The 17,776-nt window shown below is 35.9% G+C and overlaps 1 protein-coding gene across 1 annotated transcript in view; it reads left to right on the top strand.

Annotated features, from left to right (window-relative positions):
* Positions 1–17,776, top strand: part of ADGRG7 (adhesion G protein-coupled receptor G7) — a 77,207-nt gene that overhangs the window by 30,127 nt on the left and 29,304 nt on the right. Inside the window, exons 7-11 of the mRNA XM_058731612.1 lie at positions 3,189–3,313; positions 3,429–3,536; positions 5,685–5,845; positions 6,280–6,435; positions 17,464–17,576. Coding sequence (XP_058587595.1) covers positions 3,189–3,313; positions 3,429–3,536; positions 5,685–5,845; positions 6,280–6,435; positions 17,464–17,576 — 663 coding nt within the window. The remainder of the gene's footprint in view (positions 1–3,188; positions 3,314–3,428; positions 3,537–5,684; positions 5,846–6,279; positions 6,436–17,463; positions 17,577–17,776) is intronic.

Raw genomic sequence — 17,776 nt, 5'->3', positions numbered from 1 at the left:
GCAGGACTTTATGGATCCTGGAGTAAGGGGGTGGTAGGGCATCCAAGGCAGTTTTGAAGGTCCCATTAAAGGAGTTTGTGGGCCTTCCTTCTGGGAGAATATAATGGTTATGGCGACAGACTTTGGAGTCAAATAGTCCTGGGTTCAATCTTAGCATTGTTATTTAGTAGGTCCATGATTTTGGCCAAATTCATATCTTTTGGAAAAGCCTCAGATTCTTCAGTATAATATGGGAGTAACTGTGGGACTCACTTCAGTAAGATTCTTGTGAGGCTTAACTGAGATAATATATGTAAATAACTAGCACGATACCTGACTTACACACATTAAGTCTTGAAAAAAAAAAAAACAAAAAACATTGGCAGTTGTCTTTATAATTAATATGACTCAGTAAACACGTATGTTTCATTTTTACTTCTAGTTTCTGCTCTGGTCATAAATTGACCCTGTTGTTCATAACATTGGGGAAATAGTTTAAAACAGCATCTTTTCCCAACCCAGAAATGCTCTCCACAAAGACAGTAGAGAAAGAAAACACTTTTTATTGCATAAGCATTAAAGCAGAATGTGATGTGTATCATAGGCAAACACTAAGAGATTACAGATGGAAAGGAGTCTCACTGCTTTATATAGCCAACCAGATATATCCCATTACATACAAGTTTTCAGGTAATCAATAACTAATCCTCAATTAAGAGAACTTAACAGCACTATTTGTCACACATTCATCCTAGGTTAACCTGGTAATTGAGGTGACCATTTGTATTAGCTAACTGACTTTATTCAGAGGAAGAACAAACTTCACATATCTTTATGACAGGAGGTAGCTTTGCAACTTGGTGAAAGGTACCCACCCAGTAAAATTAGGCTCCTACCCTCCACAGAAACTGGAAAATAGGGGCGCTAACTCCCTTGATGTTTACATTTCAAAAAGATGGCTTCCATGTCCTTGCAAAAGACATTCCTAGGTCATAAATTGACAAAATGCCCATCTAGCTTTCTTCTTTTCTTTTCTTTTTTTTTTATTTTACATTTTTAATGTTTATTTATTTTTGAGAGAGAGAGAGTGAGAGAGACAGAGTATGAGCAGGGGAAGGACAGAAAGAGAGGGAGACACAGAATCTGAAGCAGGCTTCAGGCTCTGAACCATCAGCACAGAGCAAGATGCAGGGCTTGAACCCACAAACTGTGAGATTACGACCTGAGCTGAAGTCAGATGCTTAACCGACTGAGCCACCCAGACGCCCTGCCATCTAGCTTACAAAAGAATTTATTTATATTTCAAAGAGAAGAGAAAGTACTTACAAAGTACTTTACAAAGTACTTTACAAAGTAAATGCTCATAGGAAAAGGAAGAGAGAGAAATTTCTTCTCTTATTTTCAACAGGAAAGTTAAGTCTCTTATTTTTAATTTGTATTTGTCTTGGGGCGCCTGGGTGGCGCAGTCGGTTAAGCGTCCGACTTCAGCCAGGTCACGATCTCGCGGTCCGTGAGTTCGAGCCCCGCGTCAGGCTCTGGGCTGATGGCTCGGAGCCTGGAGCCTGTTTCCAATTCTGTGTCTCCCTCTCTCTCTGCCCCTCCCCCGTTCATGCTCTGTCTCTCTCTGTCCCAAAAATAAATTAAAAACGTTGAAAAAAAAATTAAAAAAAAAAAATTTGTATTTGTCTTTACAATAACAGAATGACCTCTCTGGTGCCCTCTAAACCATGGTTGTCCTGATATGACTATGACACTAACTTGAAAATTCCTGGGTGAAAGAATCTGATTGCTTCTTCTAGTCATTTGTACTGGTTTTGGTCAGCTTCTGCGTTGGGTACCCTGAGGCAGAGCATGCATCTCTAATATAATCAGCGATGGCAAGAGGAGGGAAGAATCACATGGAAGAAAAATACAGCCTTGAAAGTGGCTGTGACTAGAGCAACCCTTGAAAAGTGGTTATGGACCCTGCAGTCACTGCCATATATCTAGTACATTGTTCTCTTTAGCCTTCAAATGCCTGAGGGAGCACCTCTTGCTATCTCCAGTGTTTCATAGGGTACTGACCTCTTAGTAGGTGCTCAACAGATATTGTTTGGTTGACAAATGTATAAAATATGCTCTTAGAAGATTAGAATTTTGTTAGGCATTCCTTCTGTTGAAAGCAGCTCTGGAGTATGACTGTTATTCTTTACATGGAGTATGGTTGTTATTCTTTATTCTTTAGTGTGAATTGCTAAAAATTCATAAAATGGAGTTATGAATAGAAAACATTTAAAACAGAGAAAGCAACTCAAATGGTTCCATATGAATGATTGTCACATTCTCTTTATAAAAACAATCTTTAATTATTTTCAAGTTTATTTCTTTATTATGTCACTTGGGGAAGGGAAAAATACTTTAGTGGACAAAATAAAAATTTAGAATATGGAACAACTACATTTTAATGAAATCCCTTCTTTCTAGGAAAACTAGATTGAACCATTTATCTTAGATATAGAGATTTTGTTTTGTCAAGTACAGAAATAGTACAAATATTTCTTAAAGCAAACAAGGAAAAGAAAAGGTCTTATGACTTTTCTTGGAGAACACCAAATTGACAGGTTCTCCCCACTCCCTCCAACCTTCTATCTAATCTGTCTTTGAAGTTATCCAAAGTAGAAAAGAATATAGTGGAAACCTGCAATGTTTAGTTAATAACTGAGGCTGTGAGCTCAAAGATGTACTCTTACATGGTTCCAAATGAATTGTTGCCTCTGGAACCACCAACTCACAAGAGATGCTTGAGACCTGAAGGGGTTCACGTGAGAGAAGAGAAGGGAGTTGAATAAGTGGAAATTGATTCTCACCACTGTAGAAGCAAGAAGCACATGTCCGGTCAATGATGGGTAGCAACACCACCCTTTTGTGAAGAGCAGCACAATAAAGATTATTTCTATGGGGAAATTTGTCTTTCTTGAGTTCCAGCTGTCTGGAATCTATATACAGGGTATCTTTCAGGGGAGAGAGTCCACCAGAACTTTAGAAAAATTCTATGTAATGAAGAAACACTCTGGTGAAGAAAATAAATTATTTTAAGTTGATTGTGCCATTGTGTGATCACATGAGTTCTGTGGTCATGCCTTTCTACTGGAATGTGGGAGAGAACACATACCACTGATTTTTATGACAAATCTATAGAATATTATGTTGTTATGTTTTATTCTATACAGGCTTATTCAACAAATGGAGAGTTATTCCTTGTCTTTGAATAGCACTTCAGTGGTGAAACCTAATGTAGCAGTACAGACTGTTTTATTCTCTACAAAAAGCACTGTGCTCTTCTCTGTGAAGAAAGGTGAGGTGTTTATCTCATGTACTTATGATAGCAGAGAGCATTCTGCTATCAACCATGAACAATGCCCTATTTGTGAAAATGTTGACTTAAAATTCTACTTTTCTCCCTCTCACAGGAGATAGTGATTCTCTCATTTCTGGTTCCATAACTGTGGACACAAATGTGAGCAACCCTAATCCAGATGCAGAGACTGAACTTCAAATTTTGCTCAATACCTCAAAAAGTAGGTCTCAAACTTTGTTTCAGTAAAAAATACCCTCAAATTTATGGAATTAGTAACTTAAAATCCACTGAGTGAAAAATAATGTTTACTTAGTTTCATACTGAGTTGCATTTGAGTTCATTTAAAATTTTTTTTTCAACATTTTTAATTTATTTTTGGGACAGAGAGAGACAGAGCATGAACGGGGGAGGGGCAAAGAGAGAGGGAGACACAGAATCGAAACAGGCTCCAGGCTCCGAGCCATCAGCCCAGAGCCTGACGCGGGGCTCGAACTCACGGACCGCGAGATCGTGACCTGGCTGAAGTCGGACGCTTAACCGACTGCGCCACCCAGGCGCCCCGTTTGTCTTTTTCTTATTGGTCATTAGAAGTTCTTTGTGTACTCTGAACACAAAGTTATATATTTGTTATATATAAGTCACAAATATCTTTCCTCCAGTCTGTAGCAATGACATGGATGAAACTAGAATGTATTATGCTAAGCAAAATAAGTCAGAGAAAGACAAATGCCATATAATGTCACTCATATGTGGAATTTAAGAAACAAAACATAGAGGAAGGGAATAAAAAAAGAGAGAGAGGGAGGCAAACCATAAGAGACTCTTAACTATAGAGAACAATCTGAGAGTCGATGGAGATGAGGTGGGTGGAGGGATGGGCTAAATGGGTATTAAGGAGGGCATTTGTTATGATAAGCACTGGCTGTTATACGTAACTGATGAATTACTAAATTCTACTCCTGAAACCAATATTACATTATATGTTAACTAACTAGATTTTAAATAAAAACTTGAAAGAAAAAACTGTCAAGAAGGTATATCCAGAAATACAGATATTTAAAAAAATTATAGGTAAATAGAATTTCTTCTAGTGAATCTGAAGATCTAGTTGAAAGTGATTGTTTTCTAATAAATGAGCAAAATACTGTAGGAATGAGGAGAGGGGTAAGCAAGAATTTTCATTTTTTAATTTATATATTTCTATAGATTTGACCTTTAAATCAACCATGTCATTCTTTTATAAAAAACAATAATAATGAAAAGAAGCCTTACTGAATTTTTAGGGTTAACTTTGTTATCTAGTGTTAAGAAGGAACAATTTGGTAAGGTCAATGTGCCGTGTAAAAACTCTGTAAACCAACGTCTTTATTTCTGGGTAGAGGATAGAACAACATGGCTGGCTGTGGAGGACATTTTAGGAGTGGTCAGGACATTGTCTGCCTATCTATGCAATCACACTGAATATGCTGGCTCACTGCCAGGGTTTTAGTTTTCCCGATATCACTAGTAAAAGCAGAGTTTAGAAAATTATTTCAGTCTAAAATGTGTAATTATTTTTGTTGCTTCTGTTTTAAATATGACAACAGTTGTACAAAGTGTTAAGAGGCATTCCTCAGGTTGTTCTGTTTGACCACCGCCATGGCCAGCCTCCATACAAAAACCCTCTGCTGTGGCCATGCTTTTCTAGGGCTTCTGAGGAATAGCTGACCACTTTTTCCAGCCCCCTGAAGAAATATGTCATGATAGCCTTTCAGCCTCGGGAAAGACCTGTGATCATCATGAAGTAGTCAATAGTTCAAGAGATGATGGAAAGTATCTGGCTCCACTGAAACAGTCCCTAATATGTGCAACGTGAGCTCCTGGCTCTGTGGCTGAATAGACTGGTTTCTGCTCAGTCCCTTTTAACAGGACACAGAACTCACAGACCACTTTTCTAGGCACAGCTGCCTCCATATTCGCTCACTGTTTCTGGTCTGATGTCTTAACAGTGGGTAAAGAGACATGGCTTTAGGCTACCTGAATGTCATGTTCACTCTTGCTGCATAGAAAGCAAGATGTTATTTTTATACATGAGATCCTCACAATACCTCCTTGAAGTGGATTAGGTAGAAACTTTTGTCCCTATTTAGAAGGTAAGGAATCTGAAACTCAGGAAAAAAAATTAACGTGAGTGGAATGGCAAGCTACAGGTTATATATGTTACTTACATATTGCAATTGAAGAAAGATTCAGCCACCAAACCATTTTTACTGTACTTTACTCAAAGATAAGCAGCCATGCAGTTGAACAATGACATGGGACTTTGTTTTTTGTTTGCCCTTAGGTTCATTTGTTGATTTTAGTTTTTATTTATTTTTTTTCTTCACAGGTAACACAAAATGTGGCTTTATAGTGTATCAAAACAGCAAGTTTTTCCGATCAAAAATTTTTAAACCTAAATCAAATTTTAGTCAAAAAATTATCTCAGGCAAAACTGATGAAACAAAAAAAGATCAGAGAACTTCTGTTGAAATTGTCTTTAACCCAAGGGTGAGTTTTCCCACTAACAAGAAAAAAAATTCTGTCCACTTTTGATTACAAAAGCAGGGTTGGTTGGGCAAAAGAAATCTACAGAAAAACCCTTTATTTTTTTAAGTTTTTGTTTAAATTCCTGTTAGTTAACATACAGTGTAACATTAGTTTCATGTGTATAATATAGTTATTTCACAGGAAAATTCTGTGAAAGATTCTTTGAAAATACTCATTTATACCTTCTCCCACCTATGTTTTTGTCAGACTAGCTAAATGCAAAATGAACTAATTTGAATTTCATATCCTTTTCCCTCCTCCCTAATCTATAATGAAGATGTTACACTTAGTACATACCTAATTGATTTCTAATATGCTTATCTTCTTCTATTTGATTTTTTTCTACCTGGTTAAGTATTTAAAAAGAAATTAGTTGTAATGTTTTCAATTTACAGTATGATCCAAAAACGTTCCAAATTCATTCCTATGCCTGTGTCTATTGGAATTTTATAAAAAAGGATTGGGACACAAATGGCTGTCACAAACGGAGGGGCACTGATGAATTCTTGTACTGCCACTGCAACCATACTACGAATTTTGCTGTATTAATGGTAAGGATGTACATAGTAATCTCTTTCAGGCCAAGAATTTTCCTTATACACAGCTCTGGTATATACTAAATTGGAGATACCATTAGGGCTTATTTTGCATAGAAATTCAACCTAGATTACACGGAAAAACAGGGAATGGAGTGATGATTTAAAAAGGAAGTTCTGGTAAAAGCAAGTAAATAGAGCTTTTTACAGTATGGTCTCAGGGTGGGTGAGTTCAGCACTGTGCATTTATTAGTGAGAAGGGAGCCCATATGCAAAAGAGGAGCTGACAGACTCCATTCAACTAACTCACATGTGAAACTTGAAGTTGTTATAGCCAGAGGTAAGGCTGTATAGTCTGTGTCGAGGGTGGGTTTAATGCATACTTGACTATGGGTGGGCAGTTTAAATAAGTTACTCAAAGCTTTTTCCACTGGAATAATCTATGTTGCTAAGTTTATGCTAGAAGATAAAAGAGGAAAAACTCTTGAATTTATCCAATTTGTTCCATAGTTCCTTTATGTATTCCTTAAAGCTTGAAAGCAATTTTTTAAAAATATGAATATAGTTGACACACAATGTTACATTAGTTTCAGGTGTACAGCATAGTGATTCGACACGTTTCTACATTAGGCTGTGCTCACCACAAGTGGAGCTATCATCTGTCACCTTTCAATGCTACCACAGTACCACTGACTATATTCCTTATGCTTTACCTTTTATTCCTGGAATTATTTATTCCATAACCGAAAGCCTGTATTTCTCACTCCCTTCACTCATTTTGTTCATCCTCCATTCTCTGCCCTCTGGCAACATCAGTTTATTCTCTGTATTTACAGGTCTGATTATGCTTTTTGTTTGTTTATTCAAGTGTTTTTGTTTTTAGATTTCACATGAGTGAAATGATATGGTACTTTTCTTTCTCAGTCTGACTTATGTCCCTTAGCATAATACCCTCGAAGTCCACCCATGTTGTTGCAAATGGCACAATCTCATCCTTTTTTATGACTTCGTAATATTTCATCATACAAACATACCACATCTTCCTTATCCATTCATCTATTAATGTATTCCTTATATCTTTTAGCTCCAAAGCTACCCTGTGTGATAACTGATAACACTTAGCTCTGATGTTCAGCTAAAAATGCACCTTTGAAAGTTCTTGGGTTGACTCTTTTAAGAGAGAAACTTTTGTTTGTTCTATTTTCAGAAATGTATTATTCTGGTAAAACCAAAAATGTTAGTTTTTACATTTGATGGAATGCTTTTATATGTAATGTAATGGGGAAGGATGTAGTGTCTTACACTTATTGATACTATGAATCTTCCTGAGACAAGCAGATGTTTCCATTCTCCACTAAATGTGATGTAGCTATATTTGGGAAGCCAATAGAGATCAGAACATACTGGCACAACATAGGATATCAAATGTTGGAAACTTTCTTTATAAAAAAATTATTGCATACATTTTTATTTATTTTTTTAAATTTTATTTAAATCCAAGTTAGTTAACATATAGTGTAATAATGGTTTCAGAAGTAGAATTTAGTGATTCATCCCTTACATATAACACCCAGTGCTCATCCCAACAAGTGTCTTTCTTAATATCCATCACACATTTAGCCCATTCCCCCACCCACCTCCCCTCCAGCAGCTCTCAGCTTGTTCTCTGTATTTAAAAGTCTCTCATGGTTTTCCCCGCTCTCTGTTTTTATCTTATTTTTCCTTCCCTTCCCCTTTGTTCATCTGTTTTGTTTCTTAAATTCCAATTATGAATAAAATTTTATGATATTTGTCTTTTTCTGACTGACTGACTTATTTTACTTAGCATAATACATTCTAGTTCCATCCATGTTATTGCAAAAGGCAAGATTTCATTCTTTTTGATCACAGAGTAATATTCATATATGTGTGTGTGTGTGTGTGTGTGTGCGCACACGTATATATATATATATATGCCATTTCTTCTTTATCCATTCGTCAGTCAATGGATATTTGGGTTCTTGCCATAATTTGGCTATTGTTGATAGTGCTGCTATAAATATTGGGGTGCATGTGACCCTTCAAATCAGCATTTTGGTATCATTTGGATAAATACCTAATAGTGCAATTGCTGGGTCATCGGATAGTTCTATTTTTAATTATTTGAGGAACCTCCACACTGTTCTTTAGAGGTGGCTGCACCAGTTTGCATTCCCAGCAGCAGTGCAAAAGGGTTCCCCTTTCTCTACATCCTTGCTAACATCTGTGATATCCTGAGTTGTTAATTTCAGCCATTCTGACAGGTGTGAGGTGGTATCTCATTGTGATTTTCATTTGTATTTCCCTGATGATGGGTGAAGTTGAGCATTTTTTCATGTGTCTGTTAGCCATCTAGATGTACTCTTTAGAAAAGTGTCTGTTCATGTTTTTTGCCCATTTCTTCACTGGATTATTTGATTTTTGGATGTTGAGTTTGGTAACTTCTTTATAGATTTTGGATACTAACCCTTTATCTGATATGTCATTTGCAAATATCTTCTCCCATTCCATCAGTTGCCTTTTAGTTTTGATTGTTTCCTTCACTGTGCAGAAGCTTTTTATCTTGAAGAAGTTCCAATAGTTCATTTTTGCTTTTGTTTTCCTTGCCTCTAGGCAAGTAAGAAGTTGCTATGGATGAGGTTAGAGGTTGTTGCCTGTTTTCTCCTCAAGGATTTTAATGGTTTCCTGTCTCACAATTGGGTCTTTCATCCATTTTGAGTTTTTTGTGTGTGTATAGTGTAAGAAAGTAATCCAGGTTTATTTTTCTGCATGTTTCTGTCCAATTTTCCCAACATGATTTGCTGAAAAGACTGTCTTTTCTATTGGACATTCTTTCTTGCTTTGTCAGAGATTAGTTGACCATATGTTTGTGGGTCCATTTCTGGTCTCTATTCTGTCCATTGATCTATGTGTCTGTTTTGTGCCAGTACAATACTGTCTTGATGATTATAGCTTTGTAACAAAGCTTGAGGCCCAGAATTGTGATGTCTCCAGCTTTGGTTTTATTTTTCAAGATTACTTTGGGGTCTTTTCTGATTCCATACGAATTTTTGAATTTTGTGTTCTAGCTCTGAAGAATGCTGTTTATTTTGATAGGGATTGTGTTGAATGTGTAGATTCAACAATTGTTGAATTGTATTTGTACAACAATTGTAATTGTGTATTTTAACAATATTTGTTCTTCTAATACATGAGCATGGAATGTTTTTCCATTTCTTTATGTCTTCTTCAATTTCTTTCATAACTTTTGTAGAATTTTCAGTGTACAGATATTTCTTTGGTTAGGTTTATTCCTAGGTATTTTACAGTTTTTGGTGTAACTGTAAATGGAATATATTCCTTGATTTCTCTTTTTGCTTCTTCAATATTGGTGTATAGAAGTGCAACCAATTTCTGTACATTGATTTTCTATCCTGCAACTTTGCTGAATTCATGGATCAGTTCTAGAAGTTTTTTGGTAGTGTCTTTCAGGTTTTCCATGTAAAGTAGCAATGTCATCTGTGAAGAGTGAAAGTTTGACTTCTTCCTTACTGATTTTGATGCATTTTATTTCTTTTTGTTGTCTGATTGCTTAAGCTAGGACTTCCAACACTGTGTTGAACAACAATGGTGAAAGTGGACATCCCTGTCATGTTCCCGACATTAGGGGGAAAGCTCTCAGTTTTTCCCCATCGAGGATGATATTAGCTGTGGGTCTTTTGTATATAGCCTTTATGATCTTGAGGTATATTCCTTCTATCCCTACTTTCTTGAAGGTTGTTATTAAGAAAGGGTGCTGTATTTTATCAAATGCTTTTTCTACATCTATTGAGAGGATCATGTGGTTCTTATCCTTTCTTTTATTGATGTGATGTATCTCACTGATTGACTTGCAGATATTGAACCACTCCTGCAGCCCAGGAATAAATCTCACTTGATTGTGATGAATAATTCCTTTAATGTATTGTTGGATTTGGTTTGCTATTATCTGGCTGAGAATTTTTGCATCCATGTTCATCAGGGAGATTGTCTGTAATTCTCCTTTTTAGTGGGGTCTTTGTCTGGTTTTGAAATCAAGGTAATGCTGGCTTTGTAGAATGAGTTTGGAATTTTTCCTTCCATTTCTATTTTTTGTAACAGCCTCAAAAGAACAGATATTAATGATTCTTCAAATGTTTAGTAGAATTCCCCTGGGAAGCCATTTGGCCCTGGACTCTTGTTTTTTTGGGAAATTTTTTATTACTGATTCAATTTCTTTATGGTTATGGGTCTGTGTAAATTTTCTATTTCTCCCTGTTTTAGTTTGGTAGTTTATATGCTTTTAAGAATTTGTGCATTTCCTTCAGATTGCCCAATTTGTTGGCATATAATTGCTTATAATATTCTCTTATAATTGTTTGTATTTCTGTGGTTTTAATTGTGATCTCTCCCCTTTCATTCATGATTTTATTTATTTGGGTCCTTTCTTTTTTCTTCTTGATAAGTCTGGTTAGGGGTTTATCAATTTTGTTAATTCTTTCAAAGAACCAAATCCTGGTTTTGTTGATCTGTTCTACTCTTGATATATATATATATATATATACACATACTTGATATATATATATATATATACACACACACATATATATATACACATATATATGTATATATATATAGATAGATAGATAGATAGGCTATTGGTATATATATATATATAATTGATTTCTGCTGTAATCTTTATTATTGCCTTTCTGCTGTTTGGGGGCTTTATTTACTGTTCTTTTTCCAGTTCCTTTAGGTGTAAGGTTAGGTTGTGTATCTGACATATTTTTTCCTTCTTTAGGAAGGCCTGGATTGCTATATACTTCCCTTTCATGATTGCCTTTGCTTCTCCCAGGGGTTTTGTTTTTATTTTCATTGGCTTCCATGTACTTTTGCATTTCCTTTTTAATTTCTTGGCTAGATTATTCTTTCTTTAGTAGGGTGTTCTTTAATTTCCACATATTCGTGGTCTTTCCAAATTTTTTCCTGTGGTTGATTTCAAGTTTCATAGCATTGTTGTCTGAAAATATGCATGGTGTGGTATCTATCTTTTTGTACTTGTTCAGGGCTGATTTGTGACCCAGTATGTGATCTATTCTGGAAAATGTTCCATGTGGACTCAAGAAGGATGTGTATTATGCTGATTTAGGATGAAATGTTCTGAATATATCTGTTAAGTCCATCCAGTCCAGTATGTAATTGAGAGCCATTGTTTCCTTTGCTGATTTTCTGCTTAGATGACCTATCCATTTATATAAGTGGGGTGTTGAAGTCCCCTACTATTATGGTATTATTATCTATGTGTTTCTTTATGTTTGTGATTAATTGATATATTTATTTGGATGTTTCAATTTGGGGGCATAAATATTTATAATTGTTAGCTCTTCTTGGTGGACAGTCCCCCTAATTATGATATAATGCCCTTCATCTTCATTTCTTGTTATAATCTTTGTTTTAAAATCTAGTTTGTCTGATATGGGGCACCTGGGTGGCTCAGTTGGTTGAGTGTCTGACTTTGGCTCAGGTCATGATGTCACAGCTCCTGAGTTTGAGCCCTGAGTCAGGCTCTGTGCTGACAGCTCAGAGCCTGGAGCCTGCTTCAGATTCTGTGTCTTCCTCTCTCTCTGCCCCTCCCCTGCTCACACTCTGTCTCTCTCTCAAAAATAAATAAACATTAAAAAAATTAAAAAAAAAATCTAGTTTGTCTGATATAAGTATGGGTACTCCAGCTTTCTTTTAATGTCCATTAGCATGACAGATGGCTTCCATCCTCTTACTTTCAATCTGCAGGTATCTTCAGTCTAAAATGAGTCTCTTGTAGGAAGCATATGGATGGGTTTTGTTTTCTTATCCATTTTGATATCCTATGTATTTTGATTGGAGCATGTAGTCCACTTACATTTAGTGTCATTATTGAAAGATATGAATTTAGTGTCATTGTGCTGCCTGTAGAGTTGGTGTTTCTGGGGACGTTCTTTGGTCCTTCCTCGTCTTTGTTGCTTTTGGTCTTTTTTGGGTTTTTTTTCTTTGTTTTTCTCCACTCAAGGAGTCCCCCTTAAAGTTTCTTGCAGGGTTCATTTAGTGGTCATGAACTCCTTTAGTTTTTGTTTGTCTGGGAAACTCTTTATCTCCTCCTCTTTTGACTGACAGCCTTGTTGGATAAAGAATTTTTAGCTGCATATTTTTCTGATTACGCACATTGAATATATCCTGCCACTTCTTTCTGGTCTGCCAAGTTTCTGTGGACAGGTCTGCTGTGAACCTGATCTGCCTTCCCTAGTAGGTTAAGGGCTTTTTTTTTCCACTTTCATAATTCTTTCCTTGTCTGTGTATTTTGTGAATTTGACTATGATATGCCTTGGTGGTGGTCAGTTTTTGTTGAATCTAATGGGAGTTCTCTGTGCTTCTTGGATTTTGATGTCTGTATGTTTCCCCAGATTAGGAAGGTTTTCAGCTATAATTTCCTCACATAAACCTTCTGCTCCTTTTTCTCTCTCTTCTTTTTCTGGGACTGCAATGATTCGAAAATTATTCCTCTTTAATAAGTCACTGAATTCTCCAAGTCTTGTATCATGACTTTTTGCCTTTGTTTCCCTCTTTTTTTCTGCTTCATTATTTTCAATAATTTTATCTTCTATATCATTGATTTGCTGCTCTGCTTTGTCCATCCTTACATTATGGCATGAATTTGAGATTGTATTTTTAATTTTGGCCTGACTAGATTTTAGTTCTTTTGTCTCTGTAGAAAGGGATTCTCTGGTATCTTCTATCCTTTTCAACCCTAGGTAGCATTCTTATAATTGTGGTTTTAAATTCTAGTTCAGACATCTTAATTATATCTGTGTTGATCAAATCCCTGGCTGTCATTTCTTCCTGTTCTTTCTTTTGAGTTGAATTCCTCCATCTTGTCATTTTGGAGGAAGAAAAAGATTAATAAAATAAAAAATAAAAATTAAAAACAAAATAAAACAAAATCAAATAAAGGAAGCTAGATCTTATGCATGTTTTGGTTTGCTTGTTGAGAGAAACTTGATAAAATAGAGAAAAAAGAGAAAGGAAAAGTTAAATTAAAAAAAATTTTTAAATAATAAAATGGAATAAAATAAAATAAAGAAAATAAAATAGAATAAAAAAATAAAAAAGAATTTGCTCTTTCTGTGTCTAGGAAACAAAAAGAAAAGAAAGAAAAAAGAAAAGAACCTAAGCAAAAACAGTATAGAAAATGAGCAAATAAAAGAACCGGCAAACAGAATAAAACCTGAGTGAAGTTACATCCAGTATCCCCTAGAACAGAATCTTTGCAGCATATTATAGTCGTAGACTAATAAGCAGGTGGAAGGGATTTGTGCTGGTCTTCTGGGGGATGTGCCTGGAGGGTTCAGTTGAGCAGGGCTTGGTGTAATGGCTCCGTTCTCCACCTGGTGGCACTGCTTAGCTTACTAGGGTCGATTTGTGTGTGTGCATGCACACACATGCACACATGTGCTTTAGAAGTGAAAAATGACTTTACCCACCTTTGACACAGGAACCTGTAGCCTCATGACTTGCTATCAAGCACCCTCCTTTGTCATAGGCTTCCATCCACTCCCCACCTGTACCTCGTACCTGTCCAAGCTGTCCACTTGCCAGGTGGCACCTCCCTCCAGAGTTTTATCTCGGATAGGGCTGTGTTTCAAAACCCCACATTTCAGACACCCCTTTGACTTGGACCTGTGCCAACTCTCTGCAAGAGGGTCTCACCATACAATGGCCAGGAGCTGGCTTGCCCCAGAAAATGTTCCTGTGATCACACAGTGGCAGAGGCCACTGTGAGCAAATCACATCACATAGCCTGCACTAGGTTTCCCTGCACTCTGGGGTCTTTGTTCTAATATCAATAAACGTGACCACTCTCCAAGGTCCACTGAGACTTTTGCCTGTGGGAAGCCCATATGGCCTCTACCAAATGCACTCCAATCTGGGGAACCACTTCTCCCTATGCGGTACACGGATCCCTCAGACCACACTACTTCCTCCTGGAAAATTCTGGGGATTTTTCCCTACTTCCTCACCAGAACACTGAGCTCTGAAACTTCAGACTTTGGACTTCACTGTTTATAGAATCCTGGCAGTATTGAAACCCTCTCCTTTTCTCCCCATCAGAGAACAGGTGTTGATTGTTTTCAGTCTCTGCGAGTATTTTCACTCTTTCTCTCTTTCTCTCCAGCTACTTTTAGGGGGAGTGCTTTTCTTGTGTGATTTCAATGTGCTGCATTCCCCCCCTTTGTCTTTCTTTCCTCTCTTTGTGAAAACAGCTCCGTACCCTCTATGGCTCCGTGGCTTTTCTCTCCCCCGGTTCACCTTTCCACACCCCATACCTGCCAAGTTCTCTGTTTCCAATTATGCAGATTGTTGCATTAATCCTCAGATCAGTTTCCTAGGTGTTCAAAACGGTTTGATGCTGATCTAGCTGCATTTCAGGGATGAGACAAGCTCAGGCTCCCTATACTACTCTGCCATCTTAACTCCTCTGTACTTGATTTACAAAAGTTTTTGAAATAACTATAGATTTCTTTCTTATTTATTTATTTATTTATTTATTTATATTTTACAGTCTTTATGTCATTTTTTTAAGTTTATTTATTTATTTTTGAGAGGAAGTGAGAGGGAAAGAGAGTATACACGTGCATGTGTATATATACTTTGCCAGGGGCAAAGGGAGAGAGAATCCCAAGCGGGCTCTACGTTTTCAGTACAGAGCCCAGCTTGGGGCTTGATCTCACGGTTCATGAGATCTCGACCTGAGCCAAATCAAGAGTCTGACACTTAACTAACTCAGCCACCCAGGCACCCACATTTATTTCTTTTTCTTACTTTACTGTACTGGATTTAACTTTCAGTACAATTTTTTTTACATTCTAGTTACTTAACATATGGTTTAATATTAGTTTTAGGAGTGGAATCCAGTGATTCATCACTTACATATAACACCCAGGGCTCATCACAAGTGCCCTCCTTCATACCCATCACCAATTTAGACCATCCCTTCCCCCACTTTCCCTCCTTTAACTCTCAGTTTGTTCACTATAGTTTAGAGTCTCTTATGGTTTTCCTCCCTCTCTTTTTCCCCCTTCCCCTATGTTCATCTGTTTTGTTTGTTAAATTTCATATATGAGTGAAATAATATGGTATTTGTCTTTCTCTGACTGACTTATTTTGCTTAGCATAATATACTCTAGCTCCATCCATGTCATTGTAAATGGCAAGATTTCATTCTTTTTGATGTCTGAGTAATATTCCATTGTGTGTATGTGTGATACACAGCACATCTTCTTCATATCACATCTTCTTTATCCATTCCTCAGTTGATGGACATTTGTGCTTTTTCCATAATTTGGCTATTGTTGATAATGCTGCTATAAACATTGGGGTTTATGTGCCCCTTCAAGTCAGCATTTTTGTATCCTTTGGGTAAATACCTAGTAGTTTAATTGCTGGGTCAAAGGGTAGTTCTATTTTTAACTTTTTGAAGACCTCTATACTGTTTTCCAGAATGGCTGCACCAGTTTGCATTCCTACCAGCACTGTGAGAGGTTTCCCCTTTCTCCACATCCTCACAAATGTGTTATTTCCAGAGTTGTTAATTTTAGCCATTCTCACAGGTGTGAAATTATAGTTTTCTTATTTTAACTATCAAACCTTTATTATTTTAATTGACTTTGATTATTTTCTAACGTATTGCAGAGAGATCTGCTTTCTTAATTAGAAAATAGTAAAGATAAAAATTAACTTTTTTGATACCTTTAAGATCATTACTATCATTTGCTAGATGTGTAAAGCTTGGGTTGCTATATATATTAAATGATAACGTAATACATTGTCACAGTTATTTTTCTTCTTTTCTGAGGTCAGGCTTTCAGCTATTTCTTCTCACTAATGTCTGAATCTGCCTCAATGTCTACCACTCACATCTGTAATTAGTTTGGGTTGCCAAATTTTTTTAAAGTTTGATTAGAACTTTAAAATATCTAAATAAATAAATAAAATATCTAAATAAAATAAATATGTATCTAAAATAGGAGCAGATAGGCTCTAAGTGAATAGATGATTTCTAAGCTTGAAGGTTTATGTATAGTCTATGATTCTTTGGTATCTAGTCAGTATACTGTACACAGGAAGTAACATGAAGTCTTTGTTTTATAATTTTTAAAAATGAAAATTATTTTATTTTTGTTTTCTTCCTATAAAAACAATACATATTTATTGCATAAGGTATGAAAGTTTATCTATTAAGCAGAAATATATTTATTCAAGAGACGTGGGTAATATTTGTAAGTACATTAAAAAAGTAAGCTCTGGAGAAGAGATATGATTTCAAGAGGAAGGGTGGTATGATGTGGGGTAGCCGGCAGTTAAGAGAAATCTATATTTTTTAATGTTTCTACATTACTTTCATGTTATATAAATATTACTTTCTATTTTTTTAACTATTAAAATAAAGGCAGGCAAAAATATTATATATATCCTACCCACCCAGTGACCACCATTATTATCTCTCCATAAAATATACTTGTCTATGAATATATATTAAAATATTGGGCTAGATATAGATATATTGGACAACAATAAGACTGCCATTTTAAAAAAAATTAGCAGGATCACATGAACATCTTTCCATGTCCAAAAAACATTTCTGCAACTTTATTTTTAGTGCATTAGCTCAGATATGCATATTTCCTCTTGGATGATAGTCACACACAAAAATAACGTGAGGGATAAATTTTAGATTTTAGACATTGAGGTAAAGTATATATGTTTTCTTTAACTGAATTGGTTAGATAACTGTTCTCAACACTCTAATTCATATAAACTGCTTAGAGAAAAGGGGTTAATTTATTTCTTTTTAAAATATATTAACAGTTTTATAAAAAGACATATCTGGCAACTATCTGGTTATTTTGACCAATGTAACTTTTTATGATATTGACTTTCATAGACATTTCAGGAATGGTTAGTAAAAACTATGAGTCTTAACTTGTTTTTTAGAGTTTCGAAAAGAAATATAAATATCCTGCATCACTAGACATATTATCCAATGTTGGATGTGCGCTGTCCATTACTGGTCTGGCCCTTACAATTGTATTTCAGATTGTCACCAGGTAAGAAGGGAAACAGCCTCCTTTTATAAGAAAAATTGCTATCTTGATATTATTTCCTCTGCACATATTCTCATCATAATATGGTCTCTTGGAGATAAAAGGGAAATCAGAATTAATTCAACAAGTTCATCTTACAGAAGAGCACACTCAGTTCTGAAGAGGCTAAGAAATACATACAAATAAATTTATAATTAAAACTG

This window comes from Neofelis nebulosa, chromosome 5 (assembly GCF_028018385.1).
Source record: "Neofelis nebulosa isolate mNeoNeb1 chromosome 5, mNeoNeb1.pri, whole genome shotgun sequence".
NCBI classification, from domain to species: Eukaryota; Metazoa; Chordata; class Mammalia; order Carnivora; family Felidae; genus Neofelis; species Neofelis nebulosa.
Note: the sequence above shows the minus strand (reverse complement) of the source record. Positions and strands in the feature narration are given on the sequence as shown.